This window comes from Aspergillus pseudoviridinutans (genome assembly GCF_018340605.1).
Source record: "Aspergillus pseudoviridinutans IFM 55266 DNA, scaffold_2, whole genome shotgun sequence".
Taxonomy (NCBI): Eukaryota; Fungi; Ascomycota; class Eurotiomycetes; order Eurotiales; family Aspergillaceae; genus Aspergillus; species Aspergillus pseudoviridinutans.
Window position 1 is genome coordinate 3,868,441 of NW_025091282.1, and position 23,352 is coordinate 3,891,792.

Sequence of the window (23,352 nt, forward strand, 5' to 3'; positions counted from 1 at the left end):
AAAGGATCGGAACGACCTTTCAAAGCTAGGTGCCCAGCGTCGGGTCAGGTCAGTCTTCGCGCGACGCGAAAACAGCTTCATCATGACAAGAGACAGAAGCTGTTGATGTATGTTATCGGCGGTTGTTGATGAGAAGAAGAAGAAAAAAAATTTGCAGGAAGCGGGCAGTCCGGAAGTATTTAAAGCAGTGAAGGCGGAGCGCTAGTGCACGCTACGGCTGTCGGCAGCAACCAGGGGTGCTGCAACCTGGCCTCATGCCAACAGTACCAGCTTCACACAACATACCCCCCCAGATCCACATCTAGCTCCCGGACAAAAGCTGTTGGCGTCTGTCACTTGAAGATAAGATTATGCTACAGAAATTTGCTCTCACTATATAGTCGAAGTGATCTTAGAGTGTCTTGTTTGGTCCGCAGTTTTGGGCTCAGTCGATAAACAACCCCCTCCTATCCACCCCCCATCACGGCACGATGGACTACGAAGCGTTGAAGGATCAATGGAGCGATGTCGAAGACCGTGATGGCATCAGGCTCAGCTGGAACACATTTCCAAGCACTCGCATGGTTGGTTTACTGGGATTGTATCGCCTCCATGCGCCTCCGTACTTATTCACATTCGCATGCAGGAAGCGTCCCGACTTGTTGTCCCTATTGCCGCTGTTTACACTCCCCTGAAGGAGAAGCCCGATTCGCCATTACTACAATATGAGCCGGTGACTTGTAAAGCACCCTGTCGGGCTGTCCTGAACCCCTACGCGTATGATCTACGCCCCCTGTCGGCTCTGAGCTTGCAGCGCGTGACTGACGAAGGACAGCAACGTCGATGTTCGGGCCCGGATCTGGATTTGCCCTTTCTGTCTCATGCGCAATCCCCTTCCCCCTCACTATAAGGACATCACTGAGAATGCGATACCCCCGGAACTGCACCCTCAGAGCACGACGATCGAATACCAATTGGCGCGCCCCGCTCCCGCACCCCCTATCTTTGTCTACGTCGTCGATACTTGTCAAGAGGAAGACAGTCTGAAGGCGTTGAAGGATACTCTGATTCTGAGCTTGTCTTTGTTGCCGCCGAATGCTCTTGTCGGATTGATCACTTATGGCACAATGGTACGAACCGAATACCTTTGTTTGGTTTCGGACGATCTATTAACGTCAAGTGTGTAGGCCCAAGTCCACGAGCTTGGATATACCGAATGTGCGAAGTCGTACGTTTTCAGAGGCAGCAAGGAGTATGCGGCGAAGCAGGTCCAGGAGATGCTCGGACTCCTCGCCGCTGGACCTCGTCCAAACATGCCTCAGCAACCAGCTCGCCCACCTGTTGGTCCCGCTGCGCGCTTCCTACTACCCGTTCAGCAAGCCGAGTTCCAGATCACCAATGTTCTCGAGCAGCTGCAGCGTGATCCTTGGCCCGTTGCCAATGACAAGCGACCCCTCAGATGCACTGGTGTGGCTCTGAGTGTTGCTGTTGGCCTGCTCGAGACATCCTTCCAGAACGCTGGTGGGCGCATTATGGTTTTCACCAGCGGTCCCGCTACGGAAGGCCCTGGTCACGTCGTTGGACCTGAGCTGAAGGAGCCAATGCGTTCCCACCACGACATTGACCGGGATAACATTAAGTACTACAAGAAGGCTGTCAAGGTAGGCGTCATTTTGTCTACTCATACGGACTGCGCATGCTGATCATTTTAGTTCTACGACGCTCTAGCCAAGCGCGCGGCTAACAACGGACATGTTGTCGACATTTTTGCCGGCTGCCTCGATCAAGTCGGTCTTCTGGAAATGAAGAACCTGGCCAACTTCACCGGAGGCCATATGCTCCTTACAGACAGCTTCACGTCATCACAGTTCAAGCAGTCGTTTGTTCGGGTCTTTGATAAGGATGCCAACGATAACCTCCTGATGGGCTTCAACGCCTCTCTTGAAGTACTGACTACAAAGGAGCTCAAGGTCACTGGACTTATTGGTCATGCAGTTTCACTCAACAAGAAGTCAAGTTCGGTCGGAGAAACAGAGTGTGGTATTGGCAACACCTGTGCCTGGAAAATGTGCGGCATTGATCCATCCTCAAGTTATGGCGTGTACTTCGAGATTGCCAACCAAGGCGGCCCTGCTGCCGTGCAACCAGGCCCTCAGCGGGGTATGATGCAATTTTTGACCTACTACCAGCACGCTTCTGGTCATTATCATCTCCGAGTCACAACTGTTGCACGCCCATTAAGTGGCCCAACCGGTGACCCGACCCTCGCGCAGTCCTTTGATCAGGAAGCTGCTGCCGTCCTGATGGCACGTATTGCTGTCTACAAGGCAGATGTCGACGATGGACCAGACGTCATCAGATGGGTTGATCGCATGCTGATCAGGCTGTGCTCTCGCTTCGCGGACTACCGGAAGGACGACCCAACCTCATTCCGCCTGGAAAAGAACTTCACGCTTTATCCGCAATTCATGTTCCACCTCCGCCGCAGCCAGTTCTTGCAGGTGTTCAACAACTCGCCTGACGAGACAGCTTTCTACAGACACGTCCTGAACCATGAGGATGTTGGCGACGCCCTTGTAATGATTCAGCCAACGCTGGATTCGTATTCTCTGGAACATGAGGGAAGCCAGCCTGTTCTTCTCGACTCAGCTTCAATCCAGCCCACTCACATCCTTCTGCTCGACACTTTCTTCCATATCCTAATTTTCCACGGAGAGACCATTGCCGAATGGAGGAAAGCAGGCTACCAGGATCAGGAAGGTTATGAGAACCTGAAAGTTCTCTTGGAGCAGCCTAAGGAGGATGCTAGGGTTGGTCCATCCACTGCAGTTATAATACGAGGCACAAGCTAACTTCATGAATAGGAGTTGATCGCTGACCGTTTTCCATTGCCTCGTTTCATCGTCTGTGACGCCGGCGGATCTCAAGCGCGTTTCCTCTTGTCCAAGTTGAACCCCTCTACTACACATACGACAGGAGGTTACGGTGGAGGCGTGACGTCGCAGACCATCTTCACCGATGATGTCTCGTTGCAGACATTCATGGATCATTTGATGAAGTATGCTATCCTAACATGTTTTACAAATTTCATGAATCACGCTAACCCACCAATCTAGACTTGCAGTTTCCGGAACTAGCTAGACGTGACGAGGTGATGGCCATAGCGAGAGAAAAAGGGCGGTTTGACGTCGGTCCTCGGGTCGCTTGTATCTTTAGCGGTGATTTGATTTTGTCTTGGTTTTTATTTCCTGCTTTTTACCCACAATATAGCAAGTGCGTAAGTCGGTGGTGATCATTCCAAATAACAATAGATGGTATCGACAAGGATATCTACATAACAGCGGCTGGAAAGATACCCTCGAATGTATGGACATCTTAAAGTACGGTAGACATCATGTGACCATGGTGGGGTTAGCCCTAGCAGCTTTCCCCGTTCGAGATTTCGCTTAGCCAGAGGTGCGGGCCAAGCTAAAATGTGCTCAACTTCTTAAGGAAATTTTGTGAACTTCTATTTTGCTTCTTCGTACCATCCACCCCGACCAACACTCCAAGGACGATTGACGACCTTTCGCACTCGCCATGCGTAAGTATCATCTCCTTGGCTATAACAAAAATGGCGACTAACATAGCACCCATTGGGCAGCTCCCAAGTTCGATCCCAATGAGGTGAAGGTCATGTAAGTTCATCTTGTCTTCGCGCCACGAAATTCTGCAGCGACGGAGCTAACAGTTATATAGTCACCTGAGAGTGACTGGTGGTGAGGTCGGAGCCCAGTCCGCTCTGGCTCCCAAGATTGGTCCTCTCGGTCTGTCCCCCAAGAAGATCGGTGAAGATATTGCCAAGAACACTGGTGACTGGGTAAGAATACCAAAGGAATCGAAAGATGAAGAGTAACCGGATCGCTAATATGAGGATTTTTGCGACTTTATAGAAGGGTCTCCGTGTGACTGTCAAGCTCACCATCCAGAACCGTCAGGCTACGGTCTCTGTTGTGCCTTCCGCTTCCTCTCTGGTCATCAAGGCCCTCAAGGAGCCTCCTCGTGACCGCAAGAAGGAGAAGAACATCAAGCACAACAAGTCCATCCCCTTCGACGAGATCGTTGAGATTGCTCGCCAGATGCGTCACCGCTCTCTCGCCAAGGAGCTTAAGGGTACCATCCTTGAGATCCTCGGTACCGCTTTCTCCGTCGGTTGCCAGGTCGATGGCCGCAGCCCCAAGGATATCTCTGACGATATCAAGGCTGGCGAGATCGACGGTAAGTCCTGTTGAGTACACTTTTAACCGAGTGGAACTAACGTTTTAACCAGTTCCCGAGGAATAAATGATCTAAAAGTGCGGCGGTCGTCAATTCGGTTTGTAACGACATGCTAGTTACAGAGAATATGATCATTCCCCTGGACCAAAAATTTTTTTATACGAGTTATGACCTAAGATTCCCAATTGTGTTCGTCTGAGAAATCCTACGCTTTTTTGCTAGGCAGTCCGTCCCTTCTCTCCATTCCTGTTCTTTGCTTCTCGTGGTTTGCTTGCTTTTCCAAATGCGAGCTAGATCATGAAGTAGCGTCCCTTCAGATGACCTTTGCAACACTCTGGCTCTTACCGTTCTTTCCCGCCTTCGGGCCTGGATTGAACTCACGCAACGTGGTATAGGCTTATTTTACGCAAAGAAGATCAACACTTGGCCCTCTACTCACCGCGGTATCCTTGGAGGGGAGCTTGCTTCTCTCCGTGGGTACAGTGGTCCATCTTTTGGGTCGACATCGCTGCCGTAGAACCGGGTTCGTACCTGGCACGTAGTCTTTTGTTAGGTCATGAATTGCAATCTATTATGTGTGTTGTTTCAATCTGTTCTTCCCATCATAAGTCCTCAACCTGGTAGATACCGAACTCCCAGACTTGCTTTTGGCAAGACTGAACTGGCGATAGTTTTCCTGTCGTCACAAAACCATACAGCGACTAGGATGCTGATATTAATCTCCTTCTATCTCCAAGAGCTACATAGGACGTCTCGACGATCGCTGCACAGACAATGACTGTGCATCGAGATGCATGGATTCCCTGTCTACCCATCTCACCCCTGTGATGGAGGAGTGTCCATTACAATCAATATGCCCACCAACGAAGAGTCTTACCGTCTCCTCAAGTTGTGTCAGTCGAGATGCGATTATCGGTTCTAAAGGAGCACAGCATCGATAGTGTGGCGCTCGTGCGGTCTGCCTAATGTATGAATCTACGGAGTATGGAGCCGAGAATATATATTGCCAAGCAGTTACACAAAAGTTTAGAAGAACCCTTCAGCTTGCTAGTGACATTCTAGGGGCGGGTGGGAATGTAGCAGTGGGGTAGATGCATATTTATCTTGATTCCGGAAGAGCGACGGTGAAGGATCAAAGAAACCGACAAGATGACGGAGAGGATGACTGTAAAACCTTGAAGCTGTGCAGTGATAACTTTAGTAGTTCTTTTCCCTTTTTAATCATATCGATGCAACTGAGGTTGCCGATTGGTCTGGTTGTCGATACTTGTGACATTGTTGATCACTGCATCAGACGGGCTACCACTGTTAGTGCCAGCGGCGCTGTTCCCATCCTTCTAGATAGATCCTGCTCCGGGCAGTGTTGGACTTTTTCGTTTGTCTTTTTGATTATTCCGTCAAGAGATTCAAGTCAGGTGAGAATTTAATACTCATACGGAGCCTCCGACCATTGGATAGTGGGCAATTTAGGGACATGGGATGGAGCTGCAGCCGCTCCACCTGGTATGCGTTTTTGAGTTGGACCGGTGGACAGGGTCGGAAATGGGGATTTTTTTGTCCTCCAAGCATCGTAGCATGCGTTGCGTACTCACTTTTCCCATTGACCATAATATATTTATTTTATTCTTCTTCTTCTTATTATTAATATTGTGCCTGTATGATTGCCAGTAATGAGCCGGGAAAATGCGGCAATTACAACTGAGTATTATAGCAGGGATTGTGCTCAAAAAATAAAATGTAAAAAGAATAAAAGAAAAGGGAAAAAAAAAGAAAAGAAATAATAAAAACAATTATGCGGCCTAGTCTAGATAGTCTATGGTGAAGTGTCAGCCTTCATTGGTAGAAAGGTAATAATGCTGATCCCCCATACTCCTTGGAGGCCTTCGTATGTCTCATTATTTGACTTCCTACGGCGATGGCATGTGCGTCTCTCAGCCTCTGGATGCGGTTTGTGCGGTTTGTGGCTGCAGGAAGAAGACCAGCCAGATGAGGCACCATCAGCCGCTGGAATCTTAGCCTCGTCTCATGTTTCTGCTTTCTCCTTTCGTCCAAACAGTAAGATACCTTGATTTTKWMWTGRTAYRKYKMYSAMCGAGATCTACACTCTCCAGAGTCCAGATGATGACTCAACCCACCATCATGCATTCATCTACATACCACATGCCAACACAGTAGTGACGACGAATATACAAGCGTCAAGCAGAGGCCAGGTTGCAACCCTCAGCTTTTCCTGACTCCACCGCAAATCCACAGAAAGTGCCAGATCGCCCTTCCGCTGGCCAACGGGCCAACAGAATCCTCCCAAGGCTTGATCCCAGCGGGCGCCACTAGGCCGGGGGTCGGCTGGGCGGTGGTCCACTGACGTTGAACAGGCCGGGACTGTCTCTGTCTAGCGCTCAAGGGCCGTTGGATCGCAACAAGGTGGATCCACTTGTGATGCTTTCATTTTTGTCGCTCTTTCTTTCATCCCTTTTCCTCGAAAATATTACAAACATAGGTGCCCTTGACGCTCTGAGAGGTTGTCCTGAGAAATAAGGGAGACATGATTCTATGTCTTTCAGAACCGATGTATCCATATGTGAAATGATATTTGGGAGACTATAGTAGTGCGCATCTACTATTATTCAGCGCCTAAAGCTCATCTCCCAACTGAGGAATGCCCTCTTCCATTGGCCCCACTTCCGCTGCCCCATTCGCCATATCACTGTATCACCATCCACCTTTCCACCTTTCCAGAGACTATCTATCTAATAGGCACCGTGGACCTAGACTCCTCTCCTCCAAGCAGTGAGTCGATCATGGTGATAAGTCATTTTATACAGAAGTACCTAAGTAGTTCGCATAGGGAGATGTCTACACTGATGACACTGTGGTCGCAGGTCACAGATACACAGTCACATCAATTACTATTAGATAGTCCCCTAGGCCGGTAGCCACTGCTTTCGTTTGAAGCTCCGCCCTAGTTCTGGGTCCATAATAGTGAACCTGATTCTGATACTCCGTAGTAGTAGTAGCTCCATCGTACTAGTGGACTCCAGACTCCAGTAGACTATCATCGCCATCTCATGGTTAACTACCTTAGACGATGATTGTCCTCCTTCATCTTTAAGGTTCCTTCGCACCTTTTCTTTGTCCTTCGCTTCTTTTGGATCTGCGCGCATTTTGACTGGCGTATTTCCCGTCCTTGTCCCGTTTCTTTCCTTTTCTTTCCTTTGCTTACCCCAGACTTTTGTTCCTCTTCCTAGTTTCAAAGTTCCTCTCATTCCCGCCCTCCAACCTTACTCCGTACTCTCTCGACATCACCAGTCCGCCAACCGTTGAAATCCTCGCTTCCGCGCCCGCTCTCCCCTGCTTCCGCTTCTCGATTGACAAAAGGTTGCGCCCGTGGATAAATCTTATCGAAAGAATCGAGGGGAAGGACGCACATCGCCAGATATTATTCCTCCCCACGTCGGACTCGTCTCTTATTTCTTTCCCTCCTTTTTATTTTCCTCCACGTCACAATTCTTTCGCTCCAACTCAGCATTTTTGCCAAGATCAATTGCGATTTGTTCCTTCTCCAGTCGGTGGTCAATCGCGTCTCACGGACACCTGCGTCAGTGTGGATGCTCTCGGGAAGCTGACTAGGGCTGTGACTCTTTCTGAGTCCCTTTCCTCCCTTGCGTTTGTTCTTCACGGCCACATAGCACCTAGCCTCATCCGATTTAATCGCCATCATATCTGCCGTTGGACCCGAGCGACTCTTTTCCGTGAATGCTAGCCTCGATTAGACATCCTTCCTCTTTTGTCATTTCTCCACGCTCTTTGGCCGCCCTGCCCGATATCAGATCATCGTCATCATCGCCCGTCAACAGCTTTCATGTCGAGCTCGGGGACAAACAGTGGGGGTCTTTGCTGAGTGTTCAAGTGAGCCGGCTTACGCCCAGGATGAGGTGTAGGAAACGTTTCAAGGAGGTTGCTAGTTGATCAATCCAGCAGGAGTGAACGTGCGTGTGCCAACTTTTTGTGACCGCCCTCAACCTCTGCGACTGTTGCCTCTCCTTCTCTGGCAGCACTGTTTTTACCAACTTCATTATTTCTATCGTTGTTTTTCTCATACCTTGTTCCGTCGAAAACTTCTTTTCCCGCCCTCCGATAAGTCGAGGTAACCATGTTGCCCTCGGTGGCATCTTTCCCGTCGGTACAACCGCATCACCACCTCCCACCCTACTACACCGCCGACACCGCTACTCCACCTTACGACTCGAATTCCACGTCCTTTGTACCGTCGCTTCCTCGCGGTGATGTCAATAAGAATCACTCCCAGTCGCTCTCGCGGACCCGATTACAGTACCCGCATCCCGTTCAACGTTTCGGACTTCATGATACCGCCAGTCCGCAACCCAGTCCCAAACATGCCGCTGAACATGCGCTTAGGAGGAAGACACCGAATGGAACCTTAGCAGCGGGCTACGATGGAACCCCCGGAGATACTACGATTCAGCCGCCGGCTACGAAACACATACTAGTCTCACCTCTGGATTCTGGTCATCTTGTCCCTCCTCAGGCGGGGTTTCTTTCGGACCACTGGCAACAAGCGTCGTTCGACCAGTCTTCAGCTGCTAAACACATGGTCTTTCCTCCAGTTTTCAAGAACGATGCGAGTCGGGGCAATGTAGCACCGGGAGACATGGTAACGGATGTCAATGGGACGGGCTGGGTTCGCTCTCTGAATTATGTGCCTGGGGCCGATTCGATGCTCAATCAATCACTACCCATGCAGCCAGCGCAGCAGAGATTCTATGTACAGAATGCGGCATATGTGCCTACTGTCTTACCAGCAACGCTCCAGCCTTGTCTTGGCCCGACAGCGTCGGCTGGTAGCGGCCCGTATGGCCCCTACTGGCCCGACGGTGTCTACATTCCATACMGTCCAGCGGCCTTTCGAGATACGCGCTTCAATCATTTGAATCAGACCGGTCTCCCCTTCTTCGATGCAGCGCAGCAGTCATTCAATAACGCAAATACAGCCCTCCCAGGCACCCATGGTGAGACACGAGGTTGGAACACCGCACCTCCGGGGATTCTCAGCCACGAAAGCGCAGTGAAAGGCAACTTCCCTCCCCGTCATTCCGCACAGAAATCTCTGGATTCTTCCCTGAACCAGCGCGTTCTCCCGTTGCACATTCGTACTAATCCTAGCACTGGGTTTTCAACAAATCAGCAAGGCGGAGAATCCTTCTCCGTGCTGCCTGAGCCCAACGGGCCAGGGTTGCCCAGCTCTTTCACGACCGCCCACTCACGCGCTGCAAACGTCGAATTCAAGGAGAAGATACTATCATGGGCTCACGGTGTATATGTTGATCTCCTCGCGTCCATCCATCAAGCCCGTCGAAACAGCATCTCCCAGGCCGGCAGTGATGGGCAGTCCCTGCGCTTGAAACCAAGCATATATCCCAAACCTCCACGGCAGCCAGGCTTGGATTTCTCTCAGTCGAATAGTCCCGAATTCCATCGCCATAATAGCTACCCCTCAAGCCAATATGATGGGCGCCATCAGAAGACTAGTATTGTTGGGTATTCAAGGCCAGTGGATACCACGGCTACTTTCCAGAATAATCGCCGTCCTTCTCTGAGTCAATTCCAACAGTACGCAACGTCAGATTCACAAATGCTGGACAGACTGCGGCATACCGGCAGAGTTGCAGTTCCGGGACCAGCTCCGGGACCAGCTCCCCGTTTCTCCTTTTCTGCAACAGGTGAAAATTCCACCACAGCAAATGCCATCTCTGCTCTTGAAATGCTCTCACATCTCTGCATGGAGAGTGGTTGGGAGTGGATTGATGGGATGCTGCTTGGCGGCTGCCTTGCCTATGGACTTGGGGATTATCACAAAGCCATGAGGTGGTACTCCAGGATTATCGCGAGGGACGCAACGTAAGTACAGGTTGCCCAGGTTGTCGTGTATATGTGCTGACTGCATTTAGGCATGTGGAGGCGATCTCAAATCTCGCAGCGACGCTGCTTGCGCTTGATCGTCGCGAGGAGGCGCTACAACATTGGCTTCGTGCTGTGAAGCTCCGTCCCAGTTTCTTCGAGGCTGTGGAGCATCTCATCGGTCTCCTTTGTAGCAGCCATCGCGGTAAAGAAGCAGTGAACATCATCGATTATGTTCAGAACTCCCTACGCTTTCCCAAAAATGGTGATTGTTTTACCACGGATGAACATGCGAGCGAAACGGAGAGTGATGCGGATAGCGGAACTTCAAGTGTTGGATCTTATGAGAAGGCGTCGTTCGACTACGACGATGATTTTGACCGGTCTCTGGTCGGTAACCGGAAGCCTTCTGAATCTAGCGCGGTTGGCTTTGGCTCCAGCGGCTACGCTATACCAGGTTGTGACAATGGGAGAATGCTTGCGCTCGTTCATGCAAAGGGCAACATGCTCTATGCGTTGGGCGATAATGCTGGTGCTGCGGCGGCCTTCGAGGATGCTGTCTTGGTTGCGGCAGGGAGACGTCGCCATGGCATTCAAAGTCTGATTAAACAGATATATTCCGCCTTCTCCCATGGTTCTCATCAGGCTTACTCGCCCTTGAACTCTCACGAGAGCCAGGAGACTATTCTTCTTTATCCTGATAAGGCCTTACAGACTTCGAAGCTGGTCTTTGCACCCTGCGGAACTCCCCCTGGGATCAAGTTTGTGGCGGAAGGCCTTGCAAGGAAAGCCGCCTTGTCGACCACGAGCAACTCACTGCTTTCCTTGGCAAAGATCTATCAAGACGGCATGTCCAATATTTCCGGTTCGGGCATTCCCAAGAAATCTCCTGGGGTTCGAGACATCTTGGCACTCTATTACCTCTCCCTGTCCCTACAGCAGAGTCCGTCAACTGCTAATAACGTTGGGATCTTGCTTGCTGGAATTCAAAACAATGCCGCCGGCAAGGGCCTCCCTCGTTCTAGCGGGGAAGTACAACACCCTGAGGTTCCTGGAGTGGTTCCCGGAAGTGGGATTTCGCTGGCACTAGCGTATTACAACTACGGATTACACCTCGATTCGCGGCACGCGCATCTTTATACCAATCTGGGTAGCCTGCTTAAAGACATTGGGCAGCTCCAGGCCGCCATCCGGATGTACGAGCAAGCGGTTCATTGTGATGGTAACTTTGATATTGCCTTGGCCAATCTGGCCAATGCCGTCAAAGATGCAGGTCGAGTCAACGATGCGATTGCCTACTACAAGCGTGCCGTCAAAGTGAACCCTGAATTCGCTGAAGCAGTATGCGGACTGGCGAATGCCTTGAACTCCGTCTGCAACTGGGTCGGACGTGGAGGCATTGCCAATGGGTATGGTTTCCGCGACCGATGGCATGTCACCGAGCAAGGGATGCTCCGTGATGCATCTACCAGCGAGACCGGTACTGGCTGGATACAGCGCGTCGTTGATATCGTCAATCGACAGCTAAAGGAGGGGGAGTCGTGGGGTCGTGGTCTACTAACACGTAACACGATAGAGCAACTCTGCGTCCAGATCGCTCCGGCCTTGGAGAATCGCCGCTCGGCCTCTGGGTCTTTGGTCGCCATACTGCATTCTTGGGCTGGGCAAAAGTGGGAGGGCTCGCGGATCGTCAAACTAATCGAGCGTGCAAATCGTTCGATCACCTGGCAGTGGTACCAGGACCGCTATATCTACGGCAAAGAATACCCGCTAACCAAATATCAACGGCCGCAACTTCCACCGGGGCTCGCAGCGCCCAATGCACCAACGGTTCTTCCCTTTCACACGTTCACCTGTCCGCTTTCTGCGAAGCAGATCCGTCAGATTTCTCAAAGGAATGGCCTTCGAATTTCATGCTCGACCCTACGTTCTCCGTGGCTTCCAGCTACAGTGTATCCACCGCCGCCGCCTCCAAATCCCTATCTGAAGGTTGGGTATGTGTCGTCGGACTTTAATAATCACCCTCTCGCGCATTTGATGCAGTCTGTCTTTGGATTGCACAACCCGTCCAGGGTTAAGGCATACTGCTACGCAACCACTGCAAGCGACAAATCCGTGCATCGTCAGCAGATCGAGAAGGAAGCACCCGTGTTCCACGACGCCAGCTGTTGGCCCGTCGAGAGACTTGTGAAGCAGATCGTTGACGATGGGATCCACATCCTTGTGAATCTCAACGGCTACACTCGGGGAGCGCGCAACGAGGTGTTCGCTGCACGACCTGCCCCAATACATATGTCCTTCATGGGGTTTGCAGGGACATTGGGCGCTGAGTGGTGCGATTATATTCTTGCGGATGAGATCTCCATTCCTGTCGATACGCTTGGCCCTGGAAGACGTAACGCCCGCATTGAGGATAGACTCTTGGAGCAGGACCACGGCGAGGAGCTCGAGGATTGGGTGTATGGAGAGAAGATTGCCTATACTCGCGATACATTCTTCTGCTGCGATCATCGGCAAAGCGCTCCCGACGCGAAAGACGCGCGCATCACTTGGGAACAGGAGCAGGAGCGGCGGTGGCGAATGCGGAAAGAGCTGTTCCCAAATCTCAGCGATGACACGATCATCCTTGGCAATTTCAACCAACTGTACAAGGTGAGTATTGCATTTAATGATTGATTATTTGTGATGTGAGTGTGCAATGTGCTGAGCCCTTCCGTTCAGATTGAGCCAACAACGTTCCGTACATGGCTTCGAATACTGGCACGGATTCCCAACGCCGTCCTCTGGCTGCTTCGCTTCCCGGACCTGGGTGAACAGAACCTCCGGGAGACGGCCATAGCGTGGGCTGGACGGGAGACAGCATCCCGGATCATTTTTACGGATGTGGCTCCGAAGAACGCCCACATCGCTCGGGCGAAGATCCTGGACCTGTTCCTAGATACGCCGGAGTGTAATGCGCACACGACTGCGACAGACGTGCTATGGAGCGGCACACCACTGCTCACATATCCCCGCTACAAGTACAAAATGTGTTCTCGGATGGCGAGCAGCATCCTGAGCAGCGCGCTGCCGGACTCTGACGCTGGCCGCAAGGCTCGAGATGAGTTGACGGCAGTATCCGATGAAGACTACGAGGACAAGGCCATCCGCCTTTGTCTCAGTCTCCAGTACACACCTGGGTGTGGCGGTCGAGCGCGAGGCCGGCTATTTGACCTCCGCCGGATGCTGTTTGAGGAGAGAATGGCGAGCCGTCTTTTTGATACCACACGCTGGGTTCGTGATTTAGAGAATGCTTATGATCAAGTCTGGAAACGGTGGGTAAATGGCGAAGAAGGTGATATCTGGTTATGATGTACGCATCGGAATATACCCCTTGAGCGTTCTGTTTCTGTCTTTTCTTGTTAATTCCATGTCAAATGTACCCCGATGCGCGTTTATATTGGTGATTTCCGCGATCTATGAGGTGTGAAACCTTGGTATTCTGGTCACCTCGGATCTAGTGTGTTTCTGTCTTGATTTTGCATTGGAATGTCCGGTGATCCGTGATGTGCATACTGGCGTTGGATCATTTGATCTTTTCTAGCAATGAATCCCCATGAAACTGCTGCGCAAGCAGCTCAAGTTGGCCACATCAGCTTTTCCAGAGTACGACTGCAGGATACGTATACGACTATGAAGTACAGCTTTCGTTACTGCAAATATGTACAAATCGGTCAATTCGAGCCTCATGCATCCTTCCCACTACATCCATTTGCCGGAAACTCCTCCGTAGTCGGCCCATGATCTCCTCTCCGGTAACATATCCCCGAATCGTATCAAGACCGCTGCAACAACCTCACAAGCATACCCTGTCTCTGTAAGCGCAACTGCTGCTCAATACAGACAATCCGCTCCCGCTGGACGGCGCAACCTTCCGTCCGTTTTGGAAGCGGACAGGAAGGTGTAAGATGTTCTCCGGGCGTTGTCTATCTTTTAGGGGACCGGCCCACCTACTCTCGTCTACTCTCGTAGACCTATGTCCGTGTCCAGCCACTCCAACAGCTGAATATGACAATGGTCATTCCTCCTATGCAAGGTAATAATCTGGGTTCTGCTCATTCGCTTCCTAAATTCCTGTATATTCCCAGCTTCTCTTTCTAGAGGAAAATCCAGTCCAAATACCCTTGCAAACCTGCTCATGTCTTACAGACTTTAATCAAACCCTGAAGCAGATCGTCATTCTCTTTAAACACGCTCCCAAACTTGGCCAGATCCTCCGCCTTGATCCCGCGCCGAACACTCGCTACCTTGGCAAAATTCGCCCCAGTGCGCCCTGCCCCTGAGAACAGGACCATCGGCGCTGACTTTGGGTTGGTTATAATATCATAGCCTACCATAGCTAAATTGGCAGTTATATCTGCCAATAGGGCCGTATCTGTGATCCAGGCTGCCCCCCCGACGCTGCCAACAATCTCACCCGCAAAGGGGAGAATGAGCAGGACCGCAGAGATGATGGTGATGATGAGGTTCTTTTTCTCTTCTTCCTCTTTTTCTTTCTCCTTTTCGCCAATTTCCTTCACCGTCGCCATGCTTTCGACCGCTTGGAGGAGCATGAAGACGGGAGTGGACAGAGCCTCCACTGCGTCTTCGCCGTCCCCGTCCCAGAGAAAGAAGGAAAGATCGGCCCATGTCGAGACCACGTCGCGCTGGAGAGCTTGGAACCGGGGCAGCGCATCAGCGATGGAGTCTTTGGGGTTGAGGATGGTGAAGTCGGCCTTGGCGTGGGGGATATTTTGGTTTGTCTGTTTGATATTGTGGCAGACTATACCGCCGCTCCGGGGGTTTGGGGTGCAGAGTTTGTCTTCATGGACGACGTCAGAAACCTCGACCCAGTCCCGCTGGATGCCGTATTTGGATTGCAATTCGTCGTAGAATCCTTGCTCGTCGACGAAGGTGTACTTGACGGTCCATGTGTCGCTAACGAGCGGGATAAAGCATGATCTAGGCTCAGACCATCCGCCCTTGGTCGCCTGAGAGCATTTGACGTATTTACCGTTATCTGCGATAACCTTATTGATTGACTCTGGCACCATGTCGCGAAGGTATTTAACGTAGTAGCCGAACTTTTCGTCATAGCCGTTGTTGACGTCCGTGTAGTTCTGCAGGGCGGTGTTGAGCGTGTCCATCAGAACCTGCATGGCGTACATGGGCATGCAGGTCTCGGGGATGTCTTTGGCTGCCTGGAGAGCTTCCCACGATGAGAAGTAAAGGCTGAGATCGCAGGGGGGCGAGGTGTCTTCTTCCGCACATTCGGGGCTGTCATCGTCCTCGTCGCAGGACAGAACTTGGCCTTCGGTACTGGCGCAGGCATCGGGGCAGTAGCCGCGCTGGCAGGCAAATTTGCACAGGCCGGCGTCGTCGCCGCCGCCCTGGTAGAATGCGGTGAAGGTGGTGTTGGCCGCAGGGGGCTGGTGGAGAGCGCCGGTGCCTGTGCAGGTGCACGCGTGGATGGGGCAGAAGCCGTAGTTGCAGGCGTACGAGCAAAGCCCCGCCAGGTCGCCCTGGCCGGTGCCTGCAGTGCACGCAGACGGCAGGAAAGGCGAGACCGTCGGCTCCGTGAGGGGCACCTCCACCGGGCCACAGGCTTCAGGTGGACAGTATCCGTAGTTACACGCGAAGCTGCAGAGATCAATGTAACTGGATCCTTCACCGGCAATAGGATATCCCTTGATGCCTGTGGCCTTGGGTTTGACTCTGGGGGCGCCCATTTTGGTACACACGCAGGCTCCAATGGGGCAGTAGCCATACTGGCAGGTTAACTTGCACAGCCCCTGGAAGTTGCCAGGTGCTGTGCCCTCAATGCAGGCCTGCTCGTCGATAGCAAGCTCAGGGGAGACGGCGGAGATGCTGGGGCCTGATGCACTGCCAACAACGGCATTCCAGTTGGCGTAGCCGTCAGTACAGCTCGTGGTAATAGCAGCACTGCTGAATTCTGCAATGGTACTTCCAGCGCGAGAGATGGAGATCTTCACATCGCCATAGAAAGTACCATACCCAACGCTACCGTGATACACACCCACGCCTCCGTCAGGGATATCCTGCCAGGTAGCAGGAATAGACACGCCCCCGACAGTGACGGTGACAGTGGCCATGGAGGTCAGCAGTGCTGAATAGAAGATCTTGTCTTGGACAACCTCTGCAGGCCGAAACTCATATTGCAATTGACTGGCGGTGTTGGCTGTGGTACCGCCATCATTGCATGCTGCAGTAGGGTTCGGACGGTACCAGCCCACCACTCCTTCTTTCGTGATGGACGCCTTCCCATTCTTATAGGTATCAATCCAGTAGGGCAAGAAGAGACGCCAGCCATCGTGTGGCATGCCGTGGCCATAGTTGAAGGGCGCCTGGCCCACACTAAACGCCTCGTATTTATCAATGCCGTACAGGGGGCCGATGTAATGGGATTCCCCATAATCGTTCCAGCTGATGATCTGGACGAAATCGGGTTGCACCACCATAACTTCTTCCCAGCGGTCTCGCCAGAGGTCATCTCCTAGATATTTATTGGTTAGCATCACTGGTCATCCTTCTGATTCTTTTGTTTCCCTTGGTAGCCCTTACCTCGCCATAACCAATTCTTTTCATAACCTGGAAGGTTCGTATAGAACCGTGGGGAGACTGGCATCATATACGCCTTTCCTCCGGCCTGTTCCAGATAGTCGAGGTAGGATGCATCAACGTACATGTCCATATCATGGTTGCCCCACGGCCAGGCTGCCCAACTGAAGAGCCCATCTGGGCTGCCCAGCTTCAGAGCTTCCTTGGCCCTAAGGGAGGACCACGAGGGAATGAAGAAGCAGCCAGTATCTGACTTGATGTCTTTCCAGTCCGCCGCGTTTCCAGGACCTTCGAAAGCCGACACAAACGGTTTCCCTTGGTAGGTATAATACGCGGACGACGACTTGAACTCGTTAATGATCGCAATCACAGTGGCTTTGTCAAAGGGGCCAGCACCCGCATAGTCAAAGGAGAGAAACAGTTGAAATCCTTCTACTTCTGCCGCTGCAAAAGCCAACCTTAGTGGCTGTAGATCTTTGAGAGACGCGGCAAAGTTCAGCGCAAATGCATCCAGGTGTGCCTCTTTGGCCACTGCGATATGGAACGCCCATTCTAATTCATTCCAAGAACGGCTATTTTCGACCTGCGCTTTGTTAGAGTTGCATATTATGATGGATATTGATGCCTACCATGAAATGCGCGAAAACACCCTTACTCTTCTTTGGTGTCGAGACCTTTAGGTCCATTAAAAGCATCATTTTTGGCGTGGTTCGAAGGAAGGTCTGATTCAGCTGTCCGCTGGGGTCGGTCACCTCAGGTGTTGCCGCGAGGTCTGTGAATCCATCATGTATGGAAGAGTTTGTGTGATGCTGATGGAGGTGGGCATGGTGTAAATATGACTGAGACCCCAAGGCGAGCCCTACAAGGGCGGCTTTTATGAGAAAGCCCAACATCGCTGCTTGGGCGAAACATAAATGACAACAAAGAAAGATCGAAAACGAATGCAAGGGTTGGAAACGAATGTGATGGCCAAAGGCTTGCAGGAATCAGAGAATGACACTGGCCAGGAAGTGCCCTTTTGCTAAAGCATATACGCTACCTCAGACGTGCATGGCAAGGACCACCTTCTTATAGAGCCACAACCTGTTGCGACATCCTCATACTAAAGACGTAACAGAATCTCGTACCAGGCCGATATTATTGTATCATGGACAACCCCATCTACACCTTTGGACTTTCCGTACAGCCCCAAGCCCTGACCTCGCCTGTATGTCTGTTGCGGTCTGGAGGTTTACAGGGGTTGGAGTCGCTCTCCGGGGTAATCGGCGAAACTGGATCTGTTGACATACCAAAGCGACTGAGCTAAAAAGGTGTCCAGAATATCCATTTCTAGCTAGTAGAAATGATCCTGCAGCAGATGTCCGACCGCATCTGATATGAGAACAAGAATTTTACTGGTGGCAGTTGTGAATTAGAGTCTTGGCCATCCCAGAAACAGAATTGATAGAGTGACCATTTGACACAAGGACAATATAGGTGCCGTGCAACTGACAGGCCAAGTATCTGGAGAACGTTTAACCAAGATTGAGCGGAAATTGGCATCGAATTTAGAAAATCCAGCTCTCAACGGTGTTACATTCAGCGCCGGTGCCAGCAGTCTCGAGGATTGCCTGTTAGTACGGTCTTAGAGACCCTAAGTGGTAGAGACTAGGGCACCAGATAAGCTCCGGCTGTTGCTGTACACCCAAGCCCGGATCGCCAAGGCCCTTAGGACTGTCGAGACAATGAAAAATGACAATGAAGGATGAAGATTGGCCCGGAAAACAAGACTACTGCCAAGCCAAGAGAAGCTAATCCAAACGGTGCCTTAGTGGAGCTTGATCCAGAGCTCCGTCAGAGTTTGTTTATTGCTCAGGTCTCAGATCAATAATAAGTGTCTTTGTCTGCAAAACGGCCTTAGACTAAATTTCGCGCATCTATTGACGCCAAGCACATTATGGCTAGTATTCTTCCCTCTAGTGGTTTGGAAATTTATCCGCCGCTCCGAATCTAAGAGCTGTTTACTGTTAGCTTGGGAGTTTGTGGCCTAGTTCTTGGCAATGTCTCAGACGACATGCACTAAATTTTGCAGTGCATGAGCCATGGGGCCTCGCGCCTTACATCTTGATAGATCTTCGTTGAGTCGCCCCTTGCAAATCTCCTCTCTCAGCTGCTTTCAGCAAAGTGATCTGTATGATGAGTGACGAGGTCGAGTTCAACAATACAGGCGATGGACCCTTGATGGTGCCAGGATTCAATGGAGTTCCCTTTGATGTCACAGCATCATCAGACAGAGCGTTTGTAGGCTCTTGCTGGTTTCCGTCGCCTTTCACCACCCGCGAACTGGAAATGCTGAGGCTGATGAACTCCTTAACTGATCGACCAGGCTGGGAGGAGCTGGTCTTTGATGCTTCCACCATGCAGACTTGGCGAAGTGAAGCCATGGCGCAATTTCCATTGATCAGCCCCAAGGCATGGGAATGGTGCGAGGCTGAGCTGCGTGACAAAGCGCAGCGATGGCAGGAGACTGGTCTAATTATGGTTCTGAACGCTGGCAGTGGCGTGTGTAAATCAGACACCATCATTCCTCCTGCAGTGACCGCGGAGATCCAGGACTTCGTCACTTCTGCATTAAACGAGTCTGCCGGGCAGAAGGACTGGGAGCCGAGTTCAAACCAGCAGGTTTGGAACCTGATTGACCCCTCACTGTACCCGCTGACTCGCGAACGCACGAGAGTGCTGATCAGTGGCGGCAGTGTTCCGCTTGAGCAGACTCTGGACGCTTACGGGCAAGGAGAGGTAGCGCCGCCGCTCCATGATGAAAGATTGGATTGGGAAATTGAAAAATACCTCTACTCACTGCGCTATCAATGGCTGCCTTGCGAGGTTGAATTCTGTGGGCCGGCTGGATCGACAGACGTGCGGATTACCTCCTACATCAATAATCTTCACCCCCGTGAGCAGCGGCCATTCTACAGGACGCTGGAAGGTGTGATATCCAAAGTTATTGAGCCATGGAATGAGATTCTGATTATGTTTGGGGACGTGCGGTCACGGGACTCTGTCGGACGGGAGCCCATGCGAATCCGCACATTCGGGGTCGAGTGGGATAACCGTTATCCTCAATGGGCTGAGGATCTTCCGACCACGCTGGACGTCGATAGATCAACTGAAGATTACCAGCGGGCGCTCGCTCGCGTCAAGGAGTACCTCTCTTTACCAGAGTATGGAGTAAAGGTGCAATGGCCGTACAATACAACAAGCGAAATCCCCGCAGACTGGGAGGCAACATTATCCTTGCGTGAAGTTGTGAATATCAAATACAGTCGCATGTTTCGGTTCCAGCACTCCGAGCCTGGCACCACCTATTCCTACGAAGACTGGAGGGCAGGACGAACGGCCCGAGCAATCGTCGGTCGTCAGGATTACGACAACAATGATCTCTTTACGGAACTCTGGCGGAACCGCCGCGAAATCATGGATCCAATGGTCCGTAATGAGATGCTCAGAGCAAGAGACGAGATCAATCATCAGTTCCAGAGTGTGAAACTCCAGGACGAGTTCCGCGAAAAGGGGCTACAGATTATTGTCAAGCTGGGGGGCATTGAGCTCACTCCCGATAATCCATCCTTCTTGGGCGAGGACTGGCACGCGGACGGTCTCCTGAACGAGCATATCGCGGGAATAGCCATGTATTGCTTTGATCTTGAAAACGTGACAAATGCCCGCATCTCCTTCGCTCAAGAGGTTTCCATGCGTGGCGACGTTTTCTCGTTCGCTGACAATCAGTGGGACGTTCCGTACCTGGAAGAATTGTTCGGTGTTCGGGATGAGGGACCAGCGTTTCAAGAACTCGGGTCTGTGTCTATACGTCAAGGGGGTCTCATCACTTTTCCAAACTGCCTACGCCACCGCCTTGAATCGTTTGAATTGGTGGACAAAGCTCGACCTGGACGCTGTCACTTTTTGACCCTGTTGCTCGTTGATCCTTCCTACCGCATCTGTTCGACGCGAAATGTGCCCCCACAGCGTCTCGATTGGTGGGAACAGGAAGCACGATCCCATCTATCGTCTGCCCATCCACTTCCCCAAGAACTGGCGGATCAAATCATTGCCGAGACTGGTCCGTGGCTTATGAACTTACCAGAGGCTCAGCACCACCGGCATGAACGAGCCAAGGACGAGGCGGTGGCCTGTGAGAAGGACAGGGAGGAGATTGAGGATAACACTATATGCCTTGTGAAGGAAGATTGAGCATAACACTATATGCCTTGTGAAACGATGATCCTACCTGGACTACATTAGCCATTAATGAAACTAACGAAACGTCATTAATAGAAGGATTGAGAGCCTGTGCACACGTGTGGTCCTTTTCAATCAGCATAGTGAGAAAGGTCACTGACCTGCGCAGGGTATACTCAGCCGCTGTGGCGAAGAGGCTGGAAGATCCGATAACCTCGGGCGTACTGGTCATCGCCCTTAGATCGACACCTGTCAGAGTCAGACTTTAAGAAGGCTCCTCGTTCCTGATTCCAACCCAGTCTGCCTGAGCGAGAGAAGCATGCCAGGGAAGAGCTTACTTTTCGAGCATGTCCCGTATCGACTACTCGATCTCGTAGAGACTTGCAGTTTCTTTGTCGTTTGTATTCCACTAGACGAGCTCAGTGTCGACACGAGGATCCTGTCTACGGGGTCTCATACCGCACGAGCCTACAAGGATCATTAAGAATCATCCTTCTTCATTCCTATTCCATGTATGAACTTGGCAGAGGTGCAGTGCACTCATCATCACAATTTTGATATATGCAAACAGGGAATATTCATAGTTGGAGCAGTTGCTAACCCTCCAACAGCTTTCCATCAGGAAGCCCTGGTAACCTGGTGAATGATGGTAGATATGCAACTCTTACACCGTCAAATAGTCAAGTCAGAGGATAAGCAGAAGCTGCATTCAGCTGGAGTCCAAACTCAGGGGTAAACCTAGATCGCGGTCTCGTAAATACCCCTATTGTCAGCATACCCACGAAATTGAGAACCATCAAGGATACTTCATCTGAACTTGCCGCAGATCTCGTAGACCCAATTGTCGACGTCGTAATACCATCCTGCGAGTCATATCTAACACCCTGCTCATCTTCCCAAGCCAATAGAATTCGCCTGTTCCAGTTCGCCAAGCGATATGCACTACAGCGTCGAGCCACAGCAATTTCGGCAACCCCGATTCAGCCGCAGGGTTTCCGCTCGATTTCAAGATCGCATCTAGCAGAACCGTTGTATGACGGCTGGATGGCTGCAGTTGCACTGTTTTTGTCGGCTTGCGCTAATACACAACCTACCATTCTGCATTTACCTGTTAATGTCATACAGCTCAAGCTTCACAATATTAATCCTTTGAGTACGGAGTACTCCTGCCTTATCCTGAAAAAGGAGGTAAGGTAGGTACCCAATGCATCTATGTACCTTAGGTACCTATTTGCGGTAGACACAGTAACCGCTCCCCGTAATAATAATACCACTCACAGAATTCCAACGGCTGGTATGTGACAGCCCCACGTGGCAAGCGCCAGCGCTAACGTAAGCATAAGCGCCCCTGAACAGATTGGAACGCCTCAGGCATGAGCGGTTTGTGCTTTGACCCTCGGCCAAGGCCGGGACGTATGGCTGATCTGGACGGTGATTAGCCCGCGCGGCGGCCACTATCGATCTGCGAATGTAAATCCCGGCAGGCTGGCTGCATCTCTGACAAATACTTGGAATGAATKGTGGGAGCTGAGGTCTCGCTGAATATATCCCAATGCAGAAACTCGCTTGTCTGCCAAGCTGGGACTGCAGGGGGATTGACTGGCTGGCCAGGGCAGAGGTTGGTGACTGACTCGGTGATGCAGTGCAGTGTGGAGCTGAATACTGAATAGCGGTGATGAGAGCCAACTGCCAAATATTCATAAGCGCGATGCGGTAAAGCGCTACTTTATGCTGTTATCGAATTCAGGGATTTCAATTTCAGGCTTGTATAGGGGAAGACATCCACGGTAATACTGCGTACTTGGAGATGGTATGTATTATTACTGTTCAGGGGTAAGGTAATATTACTGTATAAATACTGATCAAGGATAGACGATCCACAAGCGGGTACTCTAACCCCATCAAGCAAGTGGGCTACTCTGAGATGATTTCTTCCAGTCAAATATCTGCATTGCGTGATCGACCTTCATGACCAACAGTTACAATTAATAATATTACAGCGGTTCATACCTTGGACAGTGCCTGGGTAGTAAGGCATTGAATTCTGAAATTCACGATATGCAAAGCAGGAACATGCATAACACTTGGCCCAGATCCTTATCAACGTTCCGGCTTCCGCATATTAAGCCCAATAAATAGACTGACCAAAGCACGAATGAAAAGCTAAGAAAATCATACTCTTGTTACTCCTGCAGGATTCATAGCAATATTACACCTACTGGATTCAACAAGGATATCTTCTAATGGTTGGCTTGATTGGAATGAGGCGTATGCATGGGTCTGTTATAAGCATCGTTAGCCGATCCTGCCCGGCTGTCACAGTACAGTGCATCTTCGTACTAATTGTAGTACTCCGTACAGATCAGAGGATCAACTCAAGCA

The 23,352-nt window shown here is 51.1% G+C and overlaps 5 protein-coding genes across 5 annotated transcripts; 4 read left to right on the forward strand and 1 right to left on the reverse strand.

Annotated features, from left to right (window-relative positions):
• Positions 1-470: 470 nt before the first annotated feature.
• Positions 471-3,120, forward strand: sec23 (GTPase-activating protein SEC23; the record flags this gene model as incomplete). The annotated part of the gene is made up of 7 exons (XM_043299373.1): positions 471-563; positions 626-756; positions 815-1,109; positions 1,167-1,640; positions 1,692-2,789; positions 2,844-3,037; positions 3,096-3,120. 7 exons carry the CDS (start codon positions 471-473, stop codon positions 3,118-3,120), a joined length of 2,310 nt encoding a protein of 769 aa, XP_043155308.1.
• A 438-nt stretch (positions 3,121-3,558) lies between these two features.
• Asppvi_003409 (60S ribosomal protein uL11) lies at positions 3,559-4,302 on the forward strand (the record flags this gene model as incomplete). Its single annotated transcript, XM_043299374.1, has 5 exons — positions 3,559-3,562; positions 3,623-3,656; positions 3,718-3,838; positions 3,912-4,236; positions 4,289-4,302. The coding sequence occupies 5 exons, from the start codon at positions 3,559-3,561 to the stop codon at positions 4,300-4,302; spliced, it is 498 nt and encodes a 165-aa protein (XP_043155309.1).
• A 4,084-nt stretch (positions 4,303-8,386) lies between these two features.
• Positions 8,387-13,503, forward strand: Asppvi_003410 (UDP-N-acetylglucosaminyltransferase; the record flags this gene model as incomplete). The annotated part of the gene is made up of 3 exons (XM_043299375.1): positions 8,387-10,152; positions 10,203-12,804; positions 12,874-13,503. 3 exons carry the CDS (start codon positions 8,387-8,389, stop codon positions 13,501-13,503), a joined length of 4,998 nt encoding a protein of 1,665 aa, XP_043155310.1.
• An 824-nt stretch (positions 13,504-14,327) lies between these two features.
• Positions 14,328-17,642, reverse strand: Asppvi_003411 (glycoside hydrolase family 71 protein; the record flags this gene model as incomplete). The annotated part of the gene is made up of 3 exons (XM_043299376.1): positions 14,328-16,684; positions 16,753-17,332; positions 17,379-17,642. The coding sequence occupies 3 exons, from the start codon at positions 17,640-17,642 to the stop codon at positions 14,328-14,330; spliced, it is 3,201 nt and encodes a 1,066-aa protein (XP_043155311.1).
• Positions 17,643-18,924: 1,282 nt separating this feature from the next.
• Positions 18,925-20,982, forward strand: Asppvi_003412 (DUF4246 domain-containing protein; the record flags this gene model as incomplete). Its single annotated transcript, XM_043299377.1, has 1 exon — positions 18,925-20,982. One exon carries the CDS (start codon positions 18,925-18,927, stop codon positions 20,980-20,982), a length of 2,058 nt encoding a protein of 685 aa, XP_043155312.1.
• Between the last annotated feature and the right edge of the window lie 2,370 nt (positions 20,983-23,352).